The 18,599-nt window shown below is 34.5% G+C and overlaps 4 protein-coding genes across 7 annotated transcripts; 2 read left to right on the top strand and 2 right to left on the bottom strand.

Annotated features, from left to right (window-relative positions):
• Positions 1 to 274: 274 nt before the first annotated feature.
• LOC118027970 (short chain aldehyde dehydrogenase 1) lies at positions 275 to 1,510 on the bottom strand. Its single transcript, XM_035031483.2, has 2 exons — positions 1,383 to 1,510; positions 275 to 1,290 (listed from the first exon to the last, which is right to left on the bottom strand). The coding sequence occupies exons 1-2, from the start codon at positions 1,418 to 1,420 to the stop codon at positions 495 to 497; spliced, it is 834 nt and encodes a 277-aa protein (XP_034887374.1). The 5' UTR covers positions 1,421 to 1,510; the 3' UTR covers positions 275 to 494.
• A 1,434-nt stretch (positions 1,511 to 2,944) lies between these two features.
• On the top strand, positions 2,945 to 4,169 carry LOC118027973 (short chain aldehyde dehydrogenase 1). The gene is made up of 2 exons (XM_035031486.2): positions 2,945 to 3,131; positions 3,278 to 4,169. Exons 1-2 carry the CDS (start codon positions 3,094 to 3,096, stop codon positions 4,077 to 4,079), a joined length of 840 nt encoding a protein of 279 aa, XP_034887377.1. The 5' UTR covers positions 2,945 to 3,093; the 3' UTR covers positions 4,080 to 4,169.
• A 587-nt stretch (positions 4,170 to 4,756) lies between these two features.
• LOC118027971 (uncharacterized) lies at positions 4,757 to 13,887 on the bottom strand. 3 transcript variants are annotated; one of them, XM_035031485.2, is made up of 9 exons: positions 13,722 to 13,887; positions 13,536 to 13,638; positions 13,303 to 13,407; positions 13,102 to 13,187; positions 12,656 to 12,897; positions 11,779 to 11,968; positions 10,413 to 10,596; positions 6,811 to 7,121; positions 4,757 to 5,511 (listed from the first exon to the last, which is right to left on the bottom strand). In XM_035031485.2, exons 1-8 carry the CDS (start codon positions 13,772 to 13,774, stop codon positions 6,816 to 6,818), a joined length of 1,269 nt encoding a protein of 422 aa, XP_034887376.1. In that variant the 5' UTR covers positions 13,775 to 13,887; the 3' UTR covers positions 4,757 to 5,511; positions 6,811 to 6,815. The 3 variants fall into 3 exon arrangements, with proteins under 3 accessions (XP_034887376.1, XP_034887375.1, XP_073266139.1); XM_035031484.2 differs by having other exon boundaries at positions 4,757 to 5,508; XM_073410038.1 differs by lacking the exon at positions 13,303 to 13,407 and having other exon boundaries at positions 4,757 to 5,508.
• A 1,137-nt stretch (positions 13,888 to 15,024) lies between these two features.
• Positions 15,025 to 18,386, top strand: LOC118027974 (uncharacterized). 2 transcript variants are annotated; one of them, XM_035031487.2, is made up of 3 exons: positions 15,025 to 15,184; positions 15,273 to 15,449; positions 17,989 to 18,386. In XM_035031487.2, exons 2-3 carry the CDS (start codon positions 15,282 to 15,284, stop codon positions 18,154 to 18,156), a joined length of 336 nt encoding a protein of 111 aa, XP_034887378.1. In that variant the 5' UTR covers positions 15,025 to 15,184; positions 15,273 to 15,281; the 3' UTR covers positions 18,157 to 18,386. The 2 variants fall into 2 exon arrangements, with proteins under 2 accessions (XP_034887378.1, XP_034887379.1); XM_035031488.2 differs by having other exon boundaries at positions 15,027 to 15,184; positions 15,276 to 15,449.
• The last annotated feature ends 213 nt before the right edge of the window (positions 18,387 to 18,599 follow it).

The following is an 18,599-nucleotide window of genomic DNA, read 5'->3' as shown; positions in this document are numbered from 1 at the left end:
TTTGGATTTGAAATGATAAGATACAATTTCACAAGCTGCTGCAGTACCGGTCATGCTTGAGTGGATACTTTGTATAAATAGCCTCTGAGCTCTCTTTTTTTCTGGCTACCATTAATGCTTGATGACAGCACAGTTACAGTTTGCAGCCCCTTGCCTTGCAAGCTTAGCTTTAGATTCTTATTTCATATTTTCCTTTTGGATGCGCAGCTGATTCATTACTCATTAACGTGATTCATACCAGAAGTATTCATTCAGTTCAGAATCACAGAGAGCCTTCAAAGAAACAACTTGTTGGCCTTTTGTTTCCGACAGGATTAAAGAGATAATACCTCACACCCCAGAAAGCTACGAATTACAACATCTTTGTGGTCTGACTCTCGACCTCTCCTGTAAAGGGAGAGACGTAACCTGGAACAATAATGGTCTACTGGCAGATGTTATTATTCTTATGCAAAATGTAAATTTGGGTTTGGTTTGGATCGTAAATAGCCTAACTAAACCATGTCCTTCAAGTTATCTGCAAGATTTGTATTGGTCGAGCTGATACTCCCATCAACCACAAGGTTCAAACCACTCACATATTTGGAGTCATCGCTCGCCAGGTACAATGCTGCCTCCGCTACATCTTCCTCCTCAAGCATGACCCCCTTTAAGTGTGCTGTTGCAGAAGCTATTTCCAATGCCGGGTTCCTATCAATTCCTCCAAATGCATTCCTCATTAGAGGGGTGGGTACGGCGGCCGGAGAAATGCAGTTGACTCTAATCCCAAACTGCCCTAACTCGGAACACAAGCTCTTTGTCAGTCCTACGATGGCGTGCTTCGATGCTGTGTAGGCATGTGGAACATTGCCAACAATTACTGAAACCACACTTGAAGTGTAGATAATGCTGCCTTTCTTCTCGGGAATCATTACTCTTGAAGCATGCTTAGCTCCAAGGAATGCTCCATATACATTTGTATCGAAGACCCTCTTAAAATTATCATAATCAATGGCTGATGCTTGCGGATCCCCTTTTCCAAGAACTCCTGCATTGCTGAAAAATATGTCAAGCTTCCCGTACTTTGAAACAGCTGTGTTGACTGCCTTTTCAACATCAGATTCTCTTGTAACGTCGCAATGGACATAGGAAAGGGATTCATTGGAGCCAATTTCTTCACATACAGAATGGCCAAGGTCATCTTGGATGTCTGCAACTACAACCTTGGCGCCATGACGAACAAATAGCCGAGTACTAGATTCACCAATCCCACTAGCTCCGCCTGTAATCAGGGCTACCTTTCCTTCTAACCTGCATGCAATCAAAGGAGTTGTTGATATTGTTTTCCATCACGTCCGTTGCACGGTAACTACAATATGGCTTTATTGGAGAGTCGTTCTTACCTCTTGGAAACAGGAGCAAGCAAGGATAAGCCTTTCATCCTTCACCTCTGGTACGTGCACAAAAAGGAAAAAAGCTTGCACTATTTTATATTGAAGTCATGCAGCTGGTCTTGGCAAAGCTTTAAACCTGGTCCACAACTTTTTGTGGATCAAGGTGGGTGGTGTTTTATCAGCCTGGTTTTAGGGATCTCCAGCTCAAATGGGATCATTATATTATACTAAACACTGAAACTACTAGAGTTTGCTACAGGTACTTCACTATTTCCAGTGCTCTTCATCTTTTCGTTTCTTTTTTTAATTTTCAAACTTTTTTTTATTGCAATCAATCCTTCTATAACCTAATTTGATAGAATTATGCTTGAAATTATAGGGAAAAAATTTATATTAAAATATATTGGACTTAAATGTAAATTATATATACTATATGCTAAAAGAACTTGGGTTTTCCCCCATGTGCTTCATTGTTCAAGGTGCTTCACTGTTCATACGAACAGTGAAGCATTTTTTTTTTTTTTACTTTTTTAATTAAATTTAAATTTTTTATAATCTAATTTGATATAACTAGGTTTAAAATTATTGGGAAAATATCAAATTAAAAAATACTGGACTTAAATATAAAACATGAAGAAAAATATCCTTGACAATTTTTTTTTATCCAAAAGTTCACTTTGTTCATTTTTCACTCCCTTACATTGAAACGGGAGAGAAAATCATCTGAAAATATATAAAAAATCATAAGTTAGGTTACTTTTGAGCTTTATTCAACGATGAATGTCACTACCAAAAATATTAGGAAAAAGCAATGGAATTGATGACAAAAAATATTCTGTTGTTCTTTTTGTTAAAACTGTGATGAGAATTTTTAACTTTCACAAAAATGGTGTGAAGCTTCTAGGATTAATATTATTATTTTTTGTTTGATTTTTTGACAAATTGGTGTGACACTACTTTTAAATTATTTTTAATAGGTTTTATGTTTGATAAACATAATAGATGATTTATTTTTTTAAAAGGTTTCATGCCTTTCAACAAACCTAATAAGTGATTCAAAACTCACCTCTCTTGTTGTCAATCTAGTAGGAACAATCAACTTTGAATTTAATAAATTTTTTAATATTTGCAGAGCTCTTAAATAGAACACAATTAATCCTAAAATTCAGCTTGCTATGTGGGTATGTTTTTTTTTGTTTGATTTTTTGACAAATTGGTGTGATGCTACTTTTGAATTATTTTAAAATGTAAAAAGAAATGTGAAGGTAGCATTGTTCCTAACAATGCAACCTTGATGGATTATTTTTTAAAATTTTTAAGGTTGCCCTATTATGAAAAATGTCAACTAAAAAAATTATACAAGTTGTGTTATTTAAAATAGCACAAAAAAAAAAATTAGATCGCACTTTTAAGAACAATAAAATCATAAATCTATGCTATCTTTCTAAATATTTTTTGGGTTATACTATGTTTTTTTTTATTAGGATAGTGCTATTAGGATAGGCATAAATTCCAAATCTCTTTATCAGTCCTACTTGTAATGAAAAGGAAAAGGCATAAATTCCAAATTCCAAATTCCAACTCTCTGTTGTCTCCAGCCCTTGGTATACAACTTTGTGTCGTAATGGGTTCAAAGCATTTCCTCTGGTTTTGACAGGACAAGGTTGCTTTCTCTTCCACAACAAAGATTCCCCTGAGTTCTCGTCCAGTTTGGGGAAAGATGAGTTCCATTACTTCAGCGACTCCAATCACCAAGAGGTAACTGACTCCTTACACTTCATGTCCATTAATTTTTTATGTTCAAGTAGTCTCACTTCTCTGATCATAATCATAGAAAGAAAATATACCTGGCTGTTTCACATTACAAATCGATTTTCTAAAACAAGGAGCATGATCAATTGCAGGCTTGAAGGCAAGGTGGCATTGATAACAGGTGGTGCAAGTGGCATAGGAGCTTGCACGGCAAGACTTTTTGTCCAACATGGAGCTAAGGTCCTCATTGCTGACATCCAAGATGATCTTGGGCACTCCTTCTGCCAAGAATTTGGGCCCCAAGAAACCATCTCTTTTGTCCATTGCAATGTAACCTGTGACTCTGATGTTCAAAACGCAGTGGATACAGCTGTTTCCAAGTATGGAAAGCTCGACATCATGTTCAACAATGCTGGAATTCCAGGTGACAGAAAATCAGGTATTCTAACATGCGATAACGAAAACTTTAAGAGGGTCCTTGATGTCAATGTCTATGGTGGATTCTTGGGTGCCAAACACGCTGCCAGGGTGATGATCCCAGCAAAGAAAGGGTGTATCCTCTTCACTTCAAGTGTGGCTTCAGTATTGTATGGTGAATTGGCACATGCATACACCGCGTCTAAGAATGCTATTATAGGCTTGGCCAAGAACTTGAGTGTGGAGTTGGGGCAATATGGGATCAGAGTAAATAGCATTTCACCCTATGCAGTTGCAACGCCTTTGCTTACTGATAGTTTGAGTATGACAAAGGAGGCTGCTGAGGAATTGGTCGCGTCAGCAGCAACCTTAAAAGATGTGGTATTGGAACCAGAAGATGTTTCACAGGCAGCCTTATATCTAGCTAGTGAAGAGTCCAAGTATGTTAGTGGGGTTAACTTGGTCATTGACGGAGGTTATAACCTTACCAACCCCTCATTTTCAATGGCATTGAAAGCCTACTTTTCTAAATTTTAATAGGCGAGGTTCTTAATGTCGACAACCTTAACATTGCTATGACTGCTTTTGATATTACTGCCAGTGAATTGAATATTATGTTATGGTTTAGATGTGGTTCCAATCGGTATCCTTAAAAAAAAACGCGTCATACAAACGATTATGTGCAAGCTAACATGGCTGACTACATCAGTTGAAAACAGTACTGTGATTGTCTGGTTTCCAATGGAGAATAGTGTGTCGCCGCTGGTTCAAGTGAATGATAATGCTCAAAAGAAATTACAATTCGCTGGTTTGCTAACAGATTATGAAGCAAATTTCTTAACTACCTTGATCGGTTTAATATTAGTTTTATGCTCCTCGTCAACCCTAAACCCAACATTCGCAGCACCGGAAGGAAATATTTAACTGAATCTAAGAGTCATCTATGATTTATTGATTTGATAATGGCTTATGCAATAATGAGGTGTTGAGCATTCTGGGATCAACATGTGCTTTCTCTAGCCCAATTGAAACTTGTTCACAGCAGGCAATTGACTCCAATTCTCTCTCTCTGGTTGCTTCGAGTCATTCACTTTATTTATTTATTTTGCAAATATTTGTGTTTTGATACCCAAAATGGGGGGATGGAATATGCGGATAGATGGATAAGTGAAGCATAGATTATGTTGATCACCATTCTAAGAAGAACGAGCAAGGATTTAAACTCAGAAAATATAGACACACGTAAATTACCACCTTGGAAATTAGAGTTTTAGATAGCGAGCTACTCAATGGAATCCACCAAAAAGATGCATAACTAAAAATAAGCTAACAAGCTTAACTTATTTTTGATCAATTCAACCAATCTCTCTGTTATGGGACATGTTTTTCTTGCTTATGAGACCTTTGAATTCTTAACCATCCAGTAGCAATTTAACAAGCAGATTGCACTTGGATCTTTGGAATTATCGGGGCAGCCCCTGAGTCAGTTGTGGCAAAGGTTGAAATAATTTTTTTTTTTTTCCGGTTTCATTTCAGTAGAGTTCTGCATAATTCTCGATGCAGGGGCTGTCCTGATGATCCCAAAGATACAAATTCAATTTGCTTGGAAAATGCTAAAAGATGGGTTAAGGGATCAAAGGGTTCTTAAACAACAGAAACATGTCCCAAAACAGAGGAGTATCCTAACAAACCACTAACAAGTCTATATATCAATTGAAAGATAAATGTATCTAGTTTCTAACGCTTCAAACGGTGCATGAATAGGAGTTTCCTTGAGGGAGTTGTGACAATAGTACTCCCTACTGTGCAGCTGTCAGGAATCCGAAATCCCTCCATAGCATTAATTTTAATTGCATCATTCTTCCTCCTTTGCCAACAAGCCTCACATCAAGCTTTTGACATTGTCATTTGCGGTCACTTGCATGTGAAAGGGCCTCCATTGACAATGAAATAGCAGAGATTTCGCCTGCTACAATATCCACAACTTAGACTTGATAAAAAGGTGCAGATGGAGAAAGATTTTATATTGAAAAATCTGCCACCTTAAAGATTTTATCACCTACTAGAAGCTAGCTAGTTTGAATTTCATGTTTAGACATAGAAGAGTAGGGTTTTTTTCCTAGCCTGGAGGAATTGTTCCAAGTATAGTTAAGAGCGTTTCATCATTGTAGTGAGAATAGAGAATTTGTTGAATGGATCAAAGTGAGCTTGTTAAAGTTTGTTTCTAGTTTCTGTATCACTATGATGGATTTCGTTAAGTGGTGAGCTATCCTAAACTCTAATTTCTAAGGTAGTGATTTATCTGTATCCTTAGATTTTTTATTTATTCCTTGTTCTTCCTCTCTAGAACAGTGATTTTCTGTATCTCTAAAGGGTTGAATATCATTTATCCTTCGTATATCCATCCTACACGCTTCTATCCCCATCATCTATCATATCCATAATTTACATTGATATTCCAACGCCCAATCATCCCCTCTCATTTTCTTGTATCAATTCTTAGTCATTAACAATATATTTGGAATCCTCTTAATTGAATCATTAACAGTATATTTGGAATCCTCTTAATTGAATTCAATCCATAAGTTTTAATGAAATCTTATGTTTGGAACCATTTCGAATGTCAAAAATTGAATTCCAAATAAAATTCAATCTCTAAAAATGACACAAGTAAATCAGAGGTCAATCATTTATTTACTACACTAAAGAGGATAAATAAATGTTAAAACTACCTTCTCCAAAATATCAATCCACTCATCTCTTTTTTTTAGAAACTTTCGAAGAGAAGATGATGAGGGTAATACAAGAAACAAAATGAATTGAATTATATATCTTCTCAACTTGTGAATTCAACTTATTTATTAATTAAATTCAAATTGAACACTATAATTAAAATCAATTATAGTAAAAAATTGGTTCCAAATCAGTCCTAATAATATTGTCATTGTTTTCTACCATAACAAAATAATGTAGGACAACACATCTTTAAATCACAAGTTCTCAGCATTTCATCTCATTGAAAAAAATTGAGTTTTATTTATCCAATCTGATGTGATCCACCAAGTTGGCAAGCCATATCAGTTTGTGGCACAAAATAGCATATAAATCTACCATGTTATATGTTGCACAAAATAACCAAGTAAAACTCACATTGAAATGTACAGTATACGTTAAATTAGAATCCATGTTTGGGCATTTGAGTCCAGGATGAGTTATTTGATCATAGATGACTGATATGCAATGCATACCACGATGGGAGAAATCTCACCAGATTTACTCGCTTGAATTTGCAAGCCCCACCATGTTGAGCATGTGTCGGTCCTCCTTAAATCTCTCTAAAACTGTACCTTTGGCGGCATCAAGTTTTTCTTGTTGTGCTTCATTTTGAACAATTCCCCAGCATTCTATCACTTCTGGGAATATGCGATTGGTCTTGGAGAGGCAAGGACTACCAAAAGTGGTGCAAGTGAAGGTCTGGCCCACATCAAAGCTTGCTGAGAGGAACAAGCCAAAGTGATTAACACGTCCTCCAAAACCAATGCCATTTGGGATGGACTCTGAGCTAAAATTCGCAGCACACTGTCAATCCATAGGTACAAGCAATGTCATTTTTTATATATATACAATTTTTATCCAAAGTGGCAAACATAAAGGTAATGGTAACAAAAAAATAAGTAATTTTTGAAGAAGAGATCAATGAATGCCAAAATAAGCTAACATGAGAATCCTCACATCTCACAGCTACAAATTACTTTGACTCCAGTCTGAAGGCCATAACTTCCAACTTCTGTAATGATCAAGTTAAGAGTCTAAACATGTAAGTTGATGATGCAGGAAAGCTTTGAAGGCTGTTCTAGATATAACTTTGGAGGCTGTTTAGGGCTGTATTAAAGTGGATTTCTGCTGGGAATTGTACAAACTTTTAGAGTCACACTAAAAGGGTTTCTAGGATTCACTCCTAGAGGATAGAAAAACCTAAGTGTAACACCCAAGGGAGATTGAGACATACAATCATAAAGACTACTTGCTTATTTATAGATTTCTAGTTGTCAAAATCCAAGGACTTAGATTACTTTATAAGAAATACTGACTCTATCTAGATTACGAAAAAACATAAGAAACTAATTACTCCTTAGAATATAAAACCAAGACTTACACAAATTTCCAGATTTTCCATGAATTGCAGAAATACCCTTGTCTTCAAAAAGACAAAAGTTTTGCTTTCTTTGTTGTCCACATCATTCTCCCCTAGATGGAAAAAACTTGACTTTGAGTTTACATAAATCGTTATCAAAGCTCAAAGAGCCTTAGTGGTTATTTTGTTTTGTTGTAATATGCTACAAAACAACTATGGCTGGAAAAGAGCTCAATAATCCTTGGTAGTTATTTTGATTTGTTGTGTGCTGCAAAATCATCATAGCTAGAAAAGGTTGCAGAACAAGACGTGCTTGTGTTGGGGGTGAAGAGATTTCTCTAGGGAAAAAGACATCTAGGAATTACTTTGTTGTTTTTGTCTACATTAATTGTTGTCATTAAAAATCCTAGTGGAACCCATGATGGAGCAGCCCACACAAAGATGTTGTATTAGAGATTCATGATGATATAGCTCACACAAAACTATTAGGGATCCACGATGAGGTAACTCATGCACAAACAATTCTTAATGGAAGACAATTCTAACTAAAGACTGGACTCGAGGACGAATTATTTTCAACCCGACGACTGATACGGGTTTTTTTTTAGGAAAATAGATATTTTTCTATTTTTATTTTTCTATTCTTTATTATGATGTTTTTCTAATTTTCTTCCTATTTGAAGGGAATATTTTTCATAGTTTATTTTTTTCTATTCAGTATTATTAGAATTTTATAGTTTTTTTCCATATAAAATATTATAATAGCCTTTTAACAAGTGGAGACATGAATGAATAAAATTAAATATTTTGAGAGTCTCTTTGTACTTATAGTACTTTGGTCTTTAAGGATTTTGACATGTAACAAACCCTTTTATCCCTTGTTCCTATCTGCATCCTGATTTTTATCTACAAAAAGACATAAGTTTTACTTCCTTTGTTGTGCACATCAATTGATGATTTGGTTCTGAAGCATAAAATGAGCAAACATTTACACTTTTGAATTCCAAGAAAATTACCATTAGGATAAAAATAAAGAGAGTTATCAAACCTATCAATTAGAACCTATTGATAGACAAATTTCTATTTTTATCTCTAGCTGAGAAAAATGATTGATTAAGGAATATAGCGCACATAAATGAAGCTTGAACTGTGAAACATCTTTTGGTCACTAAAGATCTTTATAATCCATAAGATTCTAGTTACATTTGTCCCTCTCCTATGGTTCCTAGCTCTCTTTTTTTCCTTAATCTATCTTAGTTGCTTCTTCTTGTGAATCCACATTTGAAACTGCCACTGCCAACTAATTTGGCAATCACATTACACATCAAAACCTCTCCTGCTTTTCTTACACCAAATGTAGTAATGCTGACAAGACATGAAATCAACAGGAATCGGGAAGACTAAGAAGACTTTCTTTCGGATGTCACTTGCTATTGGCTGGGCAAGCTATTACAACTTCAATTGTATTATTTTCTGGCTCAACTATACCGCTTCAATTTCACTTGAATCACATTGAGGTGAAACAACCTAACAGTTGGCAACAGGTATAGACAAATGACAAACCCAAACAGCAAAATCAAGAAACTTGGTCTTTGTTTGCCCAATTTACTTCTCAATTTACTACAGTATAACCACCAGTTTTTGGGGATGTTGATGCACTAAAACTTCTTCAGACCTTTTTGTGGGTAAATGGCCATTTTGCCACTGTACTCTTTTTCTTCTTATGGTTTTTTCCGCTGTATATTTTTTTTTATGGATTCTACCCTTTTAGGTATGCTTCTGTTAAAGAAATGTGCCATCCCGTCCAATTCTATTAGTTCACATGTTATGTGTCAAGTTTTGATTTGCTAAGCCATGATAAATTGACATGTGAAATTTAAAAAAAAAAAAATCAAACCCAAAACCAAAGCCAATTTTTTTACCTCCACTCATGAGAACCCAAATCAAAACAAATCTCTTTCTCCTTGATAAAACACCAAAAGCCAAACTAGAACTAAACCCAGGATCCCCAATGCCAGTCCCAATTGAGCTAGCTACCAGCCAATCACCGCCACTCACAAAACCACAACCATGAATCATAACCATTGTGATGAGAAAGAGGTGTGGAGTACTAGGGACAGGGTTTTCTAATATTGGTACATAGTTAAACAGTTTTTACTTAAACTCTTGGGCTTGTTTGGGAAGTTCTTGATATGGGTCTAAATGTATCAAATAAAAAATAAAAATAAAAAAGAATGTTCTGTTTTTGATAGGGATGGTCTTGTCAGGTGGAGGAGAACTAGTGTTTGAGTTTGGATCTAATTGCAGAGGTGAGATGGTGTTGTTAATAGCAGAGCTTGTGTTGGCCATGTTGGCCCAACCTTGAATTTATTTTCTAGGTTTTGGACCTCTTGATTTTAAACTTTATATTCAAACCTTGCAACTTCTTATTGGATAGAAGGGCACATTCCTTAATGGAATAATAAGTAAAAAACAGAATTCATAAAAACAATTGTACGAAGGCTAAAACCATAAAAAAAACAGGCGTACAATAGCAAAACATGCCATTTACCCAACATTTCAGAAAAGAAAATTGATACTCTTAAGCCTTTGCATCCAACTGCCTTATACCAAAGCAGAATGGAAAACTACTGGCAGAATGGAAACAAATAGGCAACGACCGTGACCCTACATTCTTAAAATGATTATGCACCATTACCATTATTTCACAACAGATAAAATAAATGGAAACATACCCATTGTACATTATTGTTTGCTCCAGTGGGCTTGAAAATTGATGCCTTCGGGTAAAGCTGAAACAGAAATGACTTCAGATCTCCATAGAAATCACCATGCCTCTCCCAAGGTTGAGAAGCATAGCCTCCATATATGTAGCCATCTTTATCCTTAATAATCAATATTGTCGGCCCTTCACCATTTCTGCAGTTCAAGTGAACAATTACCCATTCCACTCCTACTTACAAAATCAGTTCCAGCAACCAAGAAACTGAAATAAAATTAGAGTACCTATCTTTTACACTATTTTGTTTTCCAGTTAAGAAAAAGGGGAATTGAAAAAGGGAAAAAAAAAAAAAGAAAGCTAAACATCAAGAAACGATGGAAACTTAGCAAGACATAAAATATTGTTATCTACTAATGTATGCATCGATCACATTATGCATATCTATTTTGGCACAAATAGCTTCTAGCAATTCTAACTAAAGAAGCCAAACTGATAACAAGAAGATGGCATCTGGTTGGAGCACCCCCTTTCAAGGAAGAAGCGGAATTTAGTTCCTCTGGCTATTGTATGCTGTCTGCCAGCATGAGATAGCTATGCCATTTACAAGTCTTTCACAAACTAAACAAGACTCATTCTCCCTGAGCACATCCAACTGAACCTCGCTGCACACATACTCCATGAGACATTGGAACCTAAGAGATCCTTGCAGAGAGTTCCACAAATTCCATGCTCATAGATCATTATTTAGACTTGTTTATAATAAGAAGTTGACTTCTGAAATTAATAAAAAATTAGGAACAGAAGGTGAACCCATGAGTACTTATAAATCAGAATCGACCCAATTCAGGAGCAAAGAGTAGGTAGAAAATCTCAAACAATTTATCAAAGTAACAATTAGTAGCCTTGTTCCATAAATGTGAGAACACTGAGATCTAAAGTCTTCACATATTTATGTTCTATACCCAATGGATATACATACATTGATGTCACTTCATTAATCCAATCTCCAATATAATATTACCTTCATGATACAAAAGAACCTAATTAACACTATTGATTGTATACACATGTGAGGAGGTTCCCAATTATTCAAGCCCAGGCAAAGAAAAAGTTTAACAAACAGCGTGAACCCATCACTTTTGAGCAGAATACAATTCAAAACAGTTTTGCAAAGGATTATCAAATGTTTACTCCAAGGAGTTTTAATTATAATTAACGAATCTTGAGATAGCCACCTTTAAATCCAACACCAAAACCATTTTTTGAAGCATGAAGAAATTCACAAAAACAGGAACATATTTTGCTCCAAGGAAATTGAATGACCCAAAAATCTGATGATTTACATATCAATTATTATTGAATGAGAGAAAGCTACTCACGAGGTGCTTCCCAAGAACGTATTGAAGCTCATGCCATTAATAGCACTATGGTACAAAAGTTTCCACTCCACCAGCTCATGGTGTGGAAGGGCTCCTCCTATATGCCAAGCATATTCCTCCCTCAATAATATCAAGTCAGGATTGATATTATCCCCGTGCACCAAATGAGGAACTTGAGAACCTAGCCTTCCTACATAGCAACTTCATGATCAAAACTAGAAGAACAATCACACTTTATCTCAGTTCACTAAATTGAATTATGATAGCCAAAAATATTTGATAAGGTCTGACAACTGAATGGTGATGATGAAAGAAAATTACACCAGTCAATAATTGAATTTGAATACCATGAAATTAGAAAAAAAAAATGTTTTGTCTAATTTTACAAATGATACAACTCATCCTTCCAAACAATTCTGTCTAGCATCCAATTTGTGGAAATATATTATTTACACAACTACAACAGAAACAGCCCTTGAAAATTGGAAAATGTGTGTGGTGATTCATGGTGTATTTTTCCTAATCTCAAAAACAAATCTGCATTAAATGGACTGAAATTATCAGTCGGTATTTTCTACTCATGGATCTAAATAAAAAAGAGTGCAGGGACCAAAATGATACACTCTATAAAGGAAATCCACATATCCCAACGGTGAAAGGCCACCATGTTCATGAGCCAATAAAAAAATTGAGTAGCTATACTTCATCCAAGTCATGCTTTTTGGAAAGAAAAAAAAAAAAAAAAAAACAGAAATGTTTAAGACCAGTAACGGGATCAATCTGCTCTCACTCTATTGTTCTTAAGAGAGGAAATTAAAATGTATGAGTATCAAAACTAAAACTATAGGTATTATGTGAATGCAGAAAGATAGAAAACCTGCATTGGGTGGTAATAACAAACTTCCAAGGAACTTCCTGATTGATGGAAGAAGAGCACACCAACTTCTGAAATCCTCAAAAGACATACTTATCTCGGCTGCTCCTTCAACAACCTTCGAAAATTTTGCAGCATTAAGAAATACATTAATAATCTCCCGATGGGAATTCAATCTAGGGTTAGAAGCTTCCAGGGAAAAAATACTCCTCAAAATTGCAGCTAGGACAGATTCAATATCACACCTGAAACAGATTGCTAGTGTTACATACATCAAAAAACAAGAACAGTAAAGGGAGCAATGCTACAAATGACAAAACAAAATCTACGTATCATTTGTATGTATAAAATCATTCTATTGAGAAAAATCAAAGAACACTAAAACCACGCATGCGCACGTACATGCACATTCATACATATAGAACTAGTAAATAGAAAAAAAACGTTACCTCCCCACAACACCATCACCTGTTACATTAAGTAATTGATAAATAAACTCTTCAATATCATCTCTTGTTCCTTTCTCATAAACACTCTGCAATACCAAGAATAAAACTCAAATACAAATAAGCGGCTGCGAGCAAGTCAAAATCACAAAATAACCATAAATATGAATACACAGATTAAGAGTTTCGAACTTTAAGCCTTACTTTAGCAATAACAAGATCGTGGAAGGTGAGTTTGTTATCTTTTCTCTGTTGGGTCACTAAATCAAACAATCTCTCTCCGAGAGAACTCTTTAATCCAAAATAAGCCTAATCCAGTAATTTCTGTCAGCTTCAGTAATTGAAATTAAAACAAAAATAAAAAAACTGTGTTCTAATAAATTGGGAAATAAAACACAAAAGGGAAGAGAAATTTATGAAACAAAAACAAAACTGACCTGAAAAACAGAGAGGGATATATATGCATTGTTGCTCTTCGATTGGGCAGCCAGAGATACAAAGAGTGAATTGAGGTCTTCAAGGTCCTTTTGAGTAAAAGCTCTGTTCGGTTTAGTATTAATCAATCAGAAGAGATACATACACACGTATAATAGAGAGGAGGGGGGATTATTTAAGAGAGAAACCTGGTGGCAGAAGAGAAACGAGGATCAGCAGGAGGTGACTGAGAATTGCCCATTGCTAGCAGCTTTTTCTCCTTGTTTCTGGGAAATTATTTGCAGTTAAACAGGGAGTCCTTTATTATTATCTTTTCTTCTTTCTTTTTGTTGTCTCTGTACTGTGTATTTTGATATTTTCTGTCTGGGTTAGTAATAATTTTAAATAATAAAACATTAAAAATAATTCAAAAAATATTAATTTTAAATAAAATAAAATTCTATTTTTAATAAAATAAAATTTCAAATAGGTTTCACTCTTTGTAATCAAGTTTAAGTTTTTTTAATTTATTTAATTATAAATAATAATAATAAATAATGCTCTAAGAAAAGTATTTATTATTTTAATAATGAATATTTTTTATTTAAAAATATATTAAGATAATATTATTAATTTTTTTAAAATTTATTTTTAATATTTACCATTTAAAACAATATAAAAACACGGTAAAAAAAATAAAGTTTTTGAAAACCGCATTTTCAACGCAGTTACAAACAGAAGTATACGGGGTGAAATTTATAAATATGTAGTGCCCGTTTACTTGCGTGGTTGCTTCTGCGTTTGAAGTAACCACAACAAACAATCCGTTTGGTTAAATTAAAAATATAAAAAATTATTAGTGAGCCCCGTGTAATTTCGTGTTCTGCACGTAAATTTTGAGAAGTAGCTCCTGGCTGCTTCACGAAATTTAATTTACGTGCACAGTGCAATTCACTTGCACTGTTCACGTGACTTTTTTTATTATTATTTTAAGTGTGCTTATTTTTTGTATATATATAATTTTTTTTTAAGTGTGTTTATTTTTTGTATATACATATTTAAAAAAAAAATTAGTTTATAGTGAATTAAATTTACTCATATTGTCATGTAAACAATATTTTTTTTCTCGAAAAACTAGTGTAGAGTGAATTAAATTCACTTGCACTATAATATCAAATCAATTTTATTCCTGATAATATTTTATCTAATTTTATATAAAAGTATTATTTATTTTATGAAATAATAACAATAGTTAAATCCATAACATTTAAATTAAAAACCATCAGTATTAATATATATTTTTAAAATTATTTTATAACCTCAATTTTAAAAGCACTCTTAATCAAATATATTAAACTACTTTTTATTCAACTTTAATTTCAACCACAGTTTTAATTAAACACCTATTTTTTCAAACCAACCTCAACTAAAAGTATTTTTTATAAAACAATTTTTTTTAAATCACAACTATAACAGCTACCACAATACCAAACACACTCGTAAACTACAGAACGGAGAGGCACCTCTAAAAATAAAAAGCCCAAAACAGAGGAGAACTTTCCTAACAGAGGAATCGTTGCCGGCTCTGGTGAAATGACAGCAAAACAGAAACATAATAATCTGACTAAGAAATCCCATTTATGTTTCTCCTTCTCTCACTGAACTTCGATCTGTAAGTTTCATTTCTTTATTTCTGCTCCCTTCATTTGATTAAATAAGAACATTTGTTTAATTAAAAGAGCTGCTTGTGCTTCTTGTAGCAGTAAAGGATGGCAAGACCATGGGTACTGGTGATCTTGCTGTTGTTCGTTGTGCTCACCTCTCAGATAGAGTGGAAACAACAATTTGGTAATGAAATTGAAGCGAGTCCAAACATTTCCCAGAAAGACCACCAACAACAACATAGTTCAAAACTACAAGACGTTGTCAAAGAAAAGGTTTCCTTCTTCTTATAACTACATTCCGTGTTCTTTGTAGTGTTTTATGTGCTAATAGAACCAAAAAAGATTACAAGGGAAAGACTGTTGGTTTTTTTATTAAAAAAAAAAAAAAGTGAGAGTTGAAGATTTTGTTCTATGCATTTATACAATTATTTGATCAAGTGGCTTCTATTAAAGTATGTGAGAGAGCTTCAGTGATTTTTTTTTTTTTTTTTTTTTTGGTGCTGTTGGAAAGTTTGATTTAGTCTTGGAGTTTCAAATTCTTAAGTCGATGAAATACAATAATGTTAACTAATTATACTGAGTGTCTGATATGTTTGGTGATTATCCTTGATGCAGTTTTGGTTATAGAGGAAGTGCTAAGAAAAGAAATGGCGGTTTCTTTCTCTTTTTCTTTTTTCGTTCATTCGCCATGGACGTATTAGAATCAGTGGTGAATCTAGTTCTTTGTTGCAATTTGGTAATCGAAAGAGTGTAAAACATAATCTAGTGCTTTTCTTTTATTTTTTATATGTCACTTCATCTGCAGACAAAGGGTGTAAGCTATTTATGAAAAAGGTTGTTGTTGCCACACCATTGCAAATGTTCCTCCTTCCCTAAGGGTCTGGAGTTTGAGTCATCCCAAAGTCCATAAAATGGCATGTACTTGACACCATATTAGTTAGTTCCCTTAAGTCAATCCTGTTAAGGTTTGGAATAGATGGCCCTGGTTTAGCTGGACTGATAATGGATATCTTAAATGCTCCAACTCATGGGAAAAAAGAGTTGCCCAGTTGCAGATGTATGGCCTGAGATATTGTGGTTAACCTGAAGTGTTCCATGACATGGATTTATTCAACTTTTGATTCACAACATTTTACTTTACAAGTTTGCTCTGTAGATTTAGAAAACATTTCACATTCATTGAGTTATTTTCATCCTTGCTGATGCATCATTGATTCAGTATGCATTTGATTTACTAGATATTCTCCAAAGGAAGGTCTAGCACAAGTGTACTTGATTTGTGTATGCTCCAAATGTTGGATTGCTTGCTAACTCCCATTATGCAATGAATGTTTGCTGTGTTCGCTTTGTCTAAACAGCTTGTCCATCTCTAAAGTATCTCAACCTGAACCTTTTTTTCCTTGTGACTTTTTATTTCTTTTCATTGTTCAGGTTGTATGTTCATTATCTTGTCTGAATAGAGTGTTTTGATTGTTATGATTTTTTATTTATATGTGTAGAAATTATGCTCCACTTGTCAAGATTTTGCTTATTTCAAATCCAGTTTTGTTTTCACCCAATCAGTTGTTGTTGTTGTTTTTATTCTGTTCCTCTACATGACCATATTCCCTTTTCACTAAAAATGATGTTCCTGCTCCAAATCCTCATCCAGAACAAGTACAGTTATCCAAAAAGTTATCCCCCCTCCCTGCCCTTCAGGAAATCTCTCAATTATTCCAATTAAAAAAATTAGTATCTTTGTACTTTGACCAGCACTTTACTGGTCATAGCCTTATTGTCTTTGATGCACTGACCTTGGTGTGCCCTAGGTTGTTGTTATCCAAAATAATCCATTAAATGAAGATCTTTGATTGACTTTTGCCTTGCCCTTTCCAATCTGAAAGCTTAATCAGTGTATTCCTGGCCTTCCTTCATTTATTTTCCAAGCATTTCTTCCTTTAAAACAATTTTTTGTTTTCACACTGGGTTTCCTACATTCTGTATTCTGCGTCGCCAAAAAAGAACCTTCTATTAGTACACTTTGTAATCAAATGGTATTTTCTTCAGCCCCCCTTCCAGGTTGAATTGGTGAGCAGATTGAAGATTTTGGTTGAGATTCGTTTATATGTCCCTTCGTTTGCAGATGAGGGAGGGATTTCATCTTTTAAGTAAAAAGGCATTTAGTTGATACCATATGGGTCAATTCCCCTTAATCAACCTTGTTCAGGTGCAGAAGAGATTTTCATGGGATGATTGGGGACAGTGGATGCTTATCGTGTTAAATGCTTAAAGTCTCAAAAAAAAAATTAATAATAATAATTGCAGTTGCTAATTTACAAATAATATGGTCAGAGACATTAGTGGCCTGTAGCAGTTCTCATTACCAATTCCTAGCTTCAGGCGCACAAAATTTTACATGACAAAGATGTCCTGTAGTCTAGTCAGGAAATGTTCTATATTCTTCGTGGGCTATTTGTTTCCCTTACCATGGCTTGTGAATCATTGATTTAATATGTTTTTTGATTTACGTGATGTTTTGAAATGGAAGTTCTCGCACAAATTTTCTTGTTTTATGTGTACGGTCTATGTATTGAATTGCTGACTAGCACCTTGATCTAAACACTCTTCTATCTCAAAAGGTATCTTAGAATAACATTTTTCCCTTGAATGACACTTGTGTTTCATTGTTGAGGTTCAATTTTTCATGATCTAGCTGATTAGGTTGTTTGAGCTGTTACAAGCTCTCATCATTATGTTAGACATTGTGTTTGGCTAATCAAGATTTTTCAAAATTGCACTACAAGCATTAATCTTATGGCTATCATTGCTGCAGATAATCCTCTCACAAGAGAAGAATATTCAGAAACTTAATGAGCTTGTCCAGAGCCTCCAAGAACAGTTGCAACGGTGTAGGAGTGAAAATTATGTTCTCAACAGCACTGCAACCCCTTTGACTGAACACTTAAATGACCCCAAACAGCAACCAATATTGGAGGACTAGACCCAGACCGCCCATGTTTAACATTGATATGTTTGGTATGTACTTGTAGACAAACCTAGTATTTCTGTCTCGGCAATTTTACTTCCCTAGGAGATGATCCCTGTTATTTTATATGACTCTTATAATACAATCATTATCCACATTTTCAATTGTTAATATTGAATGGATTGCTAAAGCCTGTATCCTATTCATCACCCATTTTGGAGGAATTTGTTATACTCTGCAACTAATCACAATGTATTCTGTATTTGAAATCTTAGTGAGAGAGGTGGGTGGATATTTGCAATGGAGTACAAAGTAAATAATGTTGCTACGTTGTAGCATCATCGCAATTAGGGCTTATTTAAGTTAACCTTAGTGTTTGTCCAGGAACATTGGATGTTAAATTGAAGGACCGTATCTCATCACTCTTGCAACTGTATTTTATTAGATTCTATGCAACT

Source organism: Populus alba, chromosome 6 (genome assembly GCF_005239225.2).
Source record: "Populus alba chromosome 6, ASM523922v2, whole genome shotgun sequence".
NCBI classification, from domain to species: domain Eukaryota; kingdom Viridiplantae; phylum Streptophyta; class Magnoliopsida; order Malpighiales; family Salicaceae; genus Populus; species Populus alba.
This window is presented reverse-complemented; position numbering and strand designations above follow the sequence as displayed.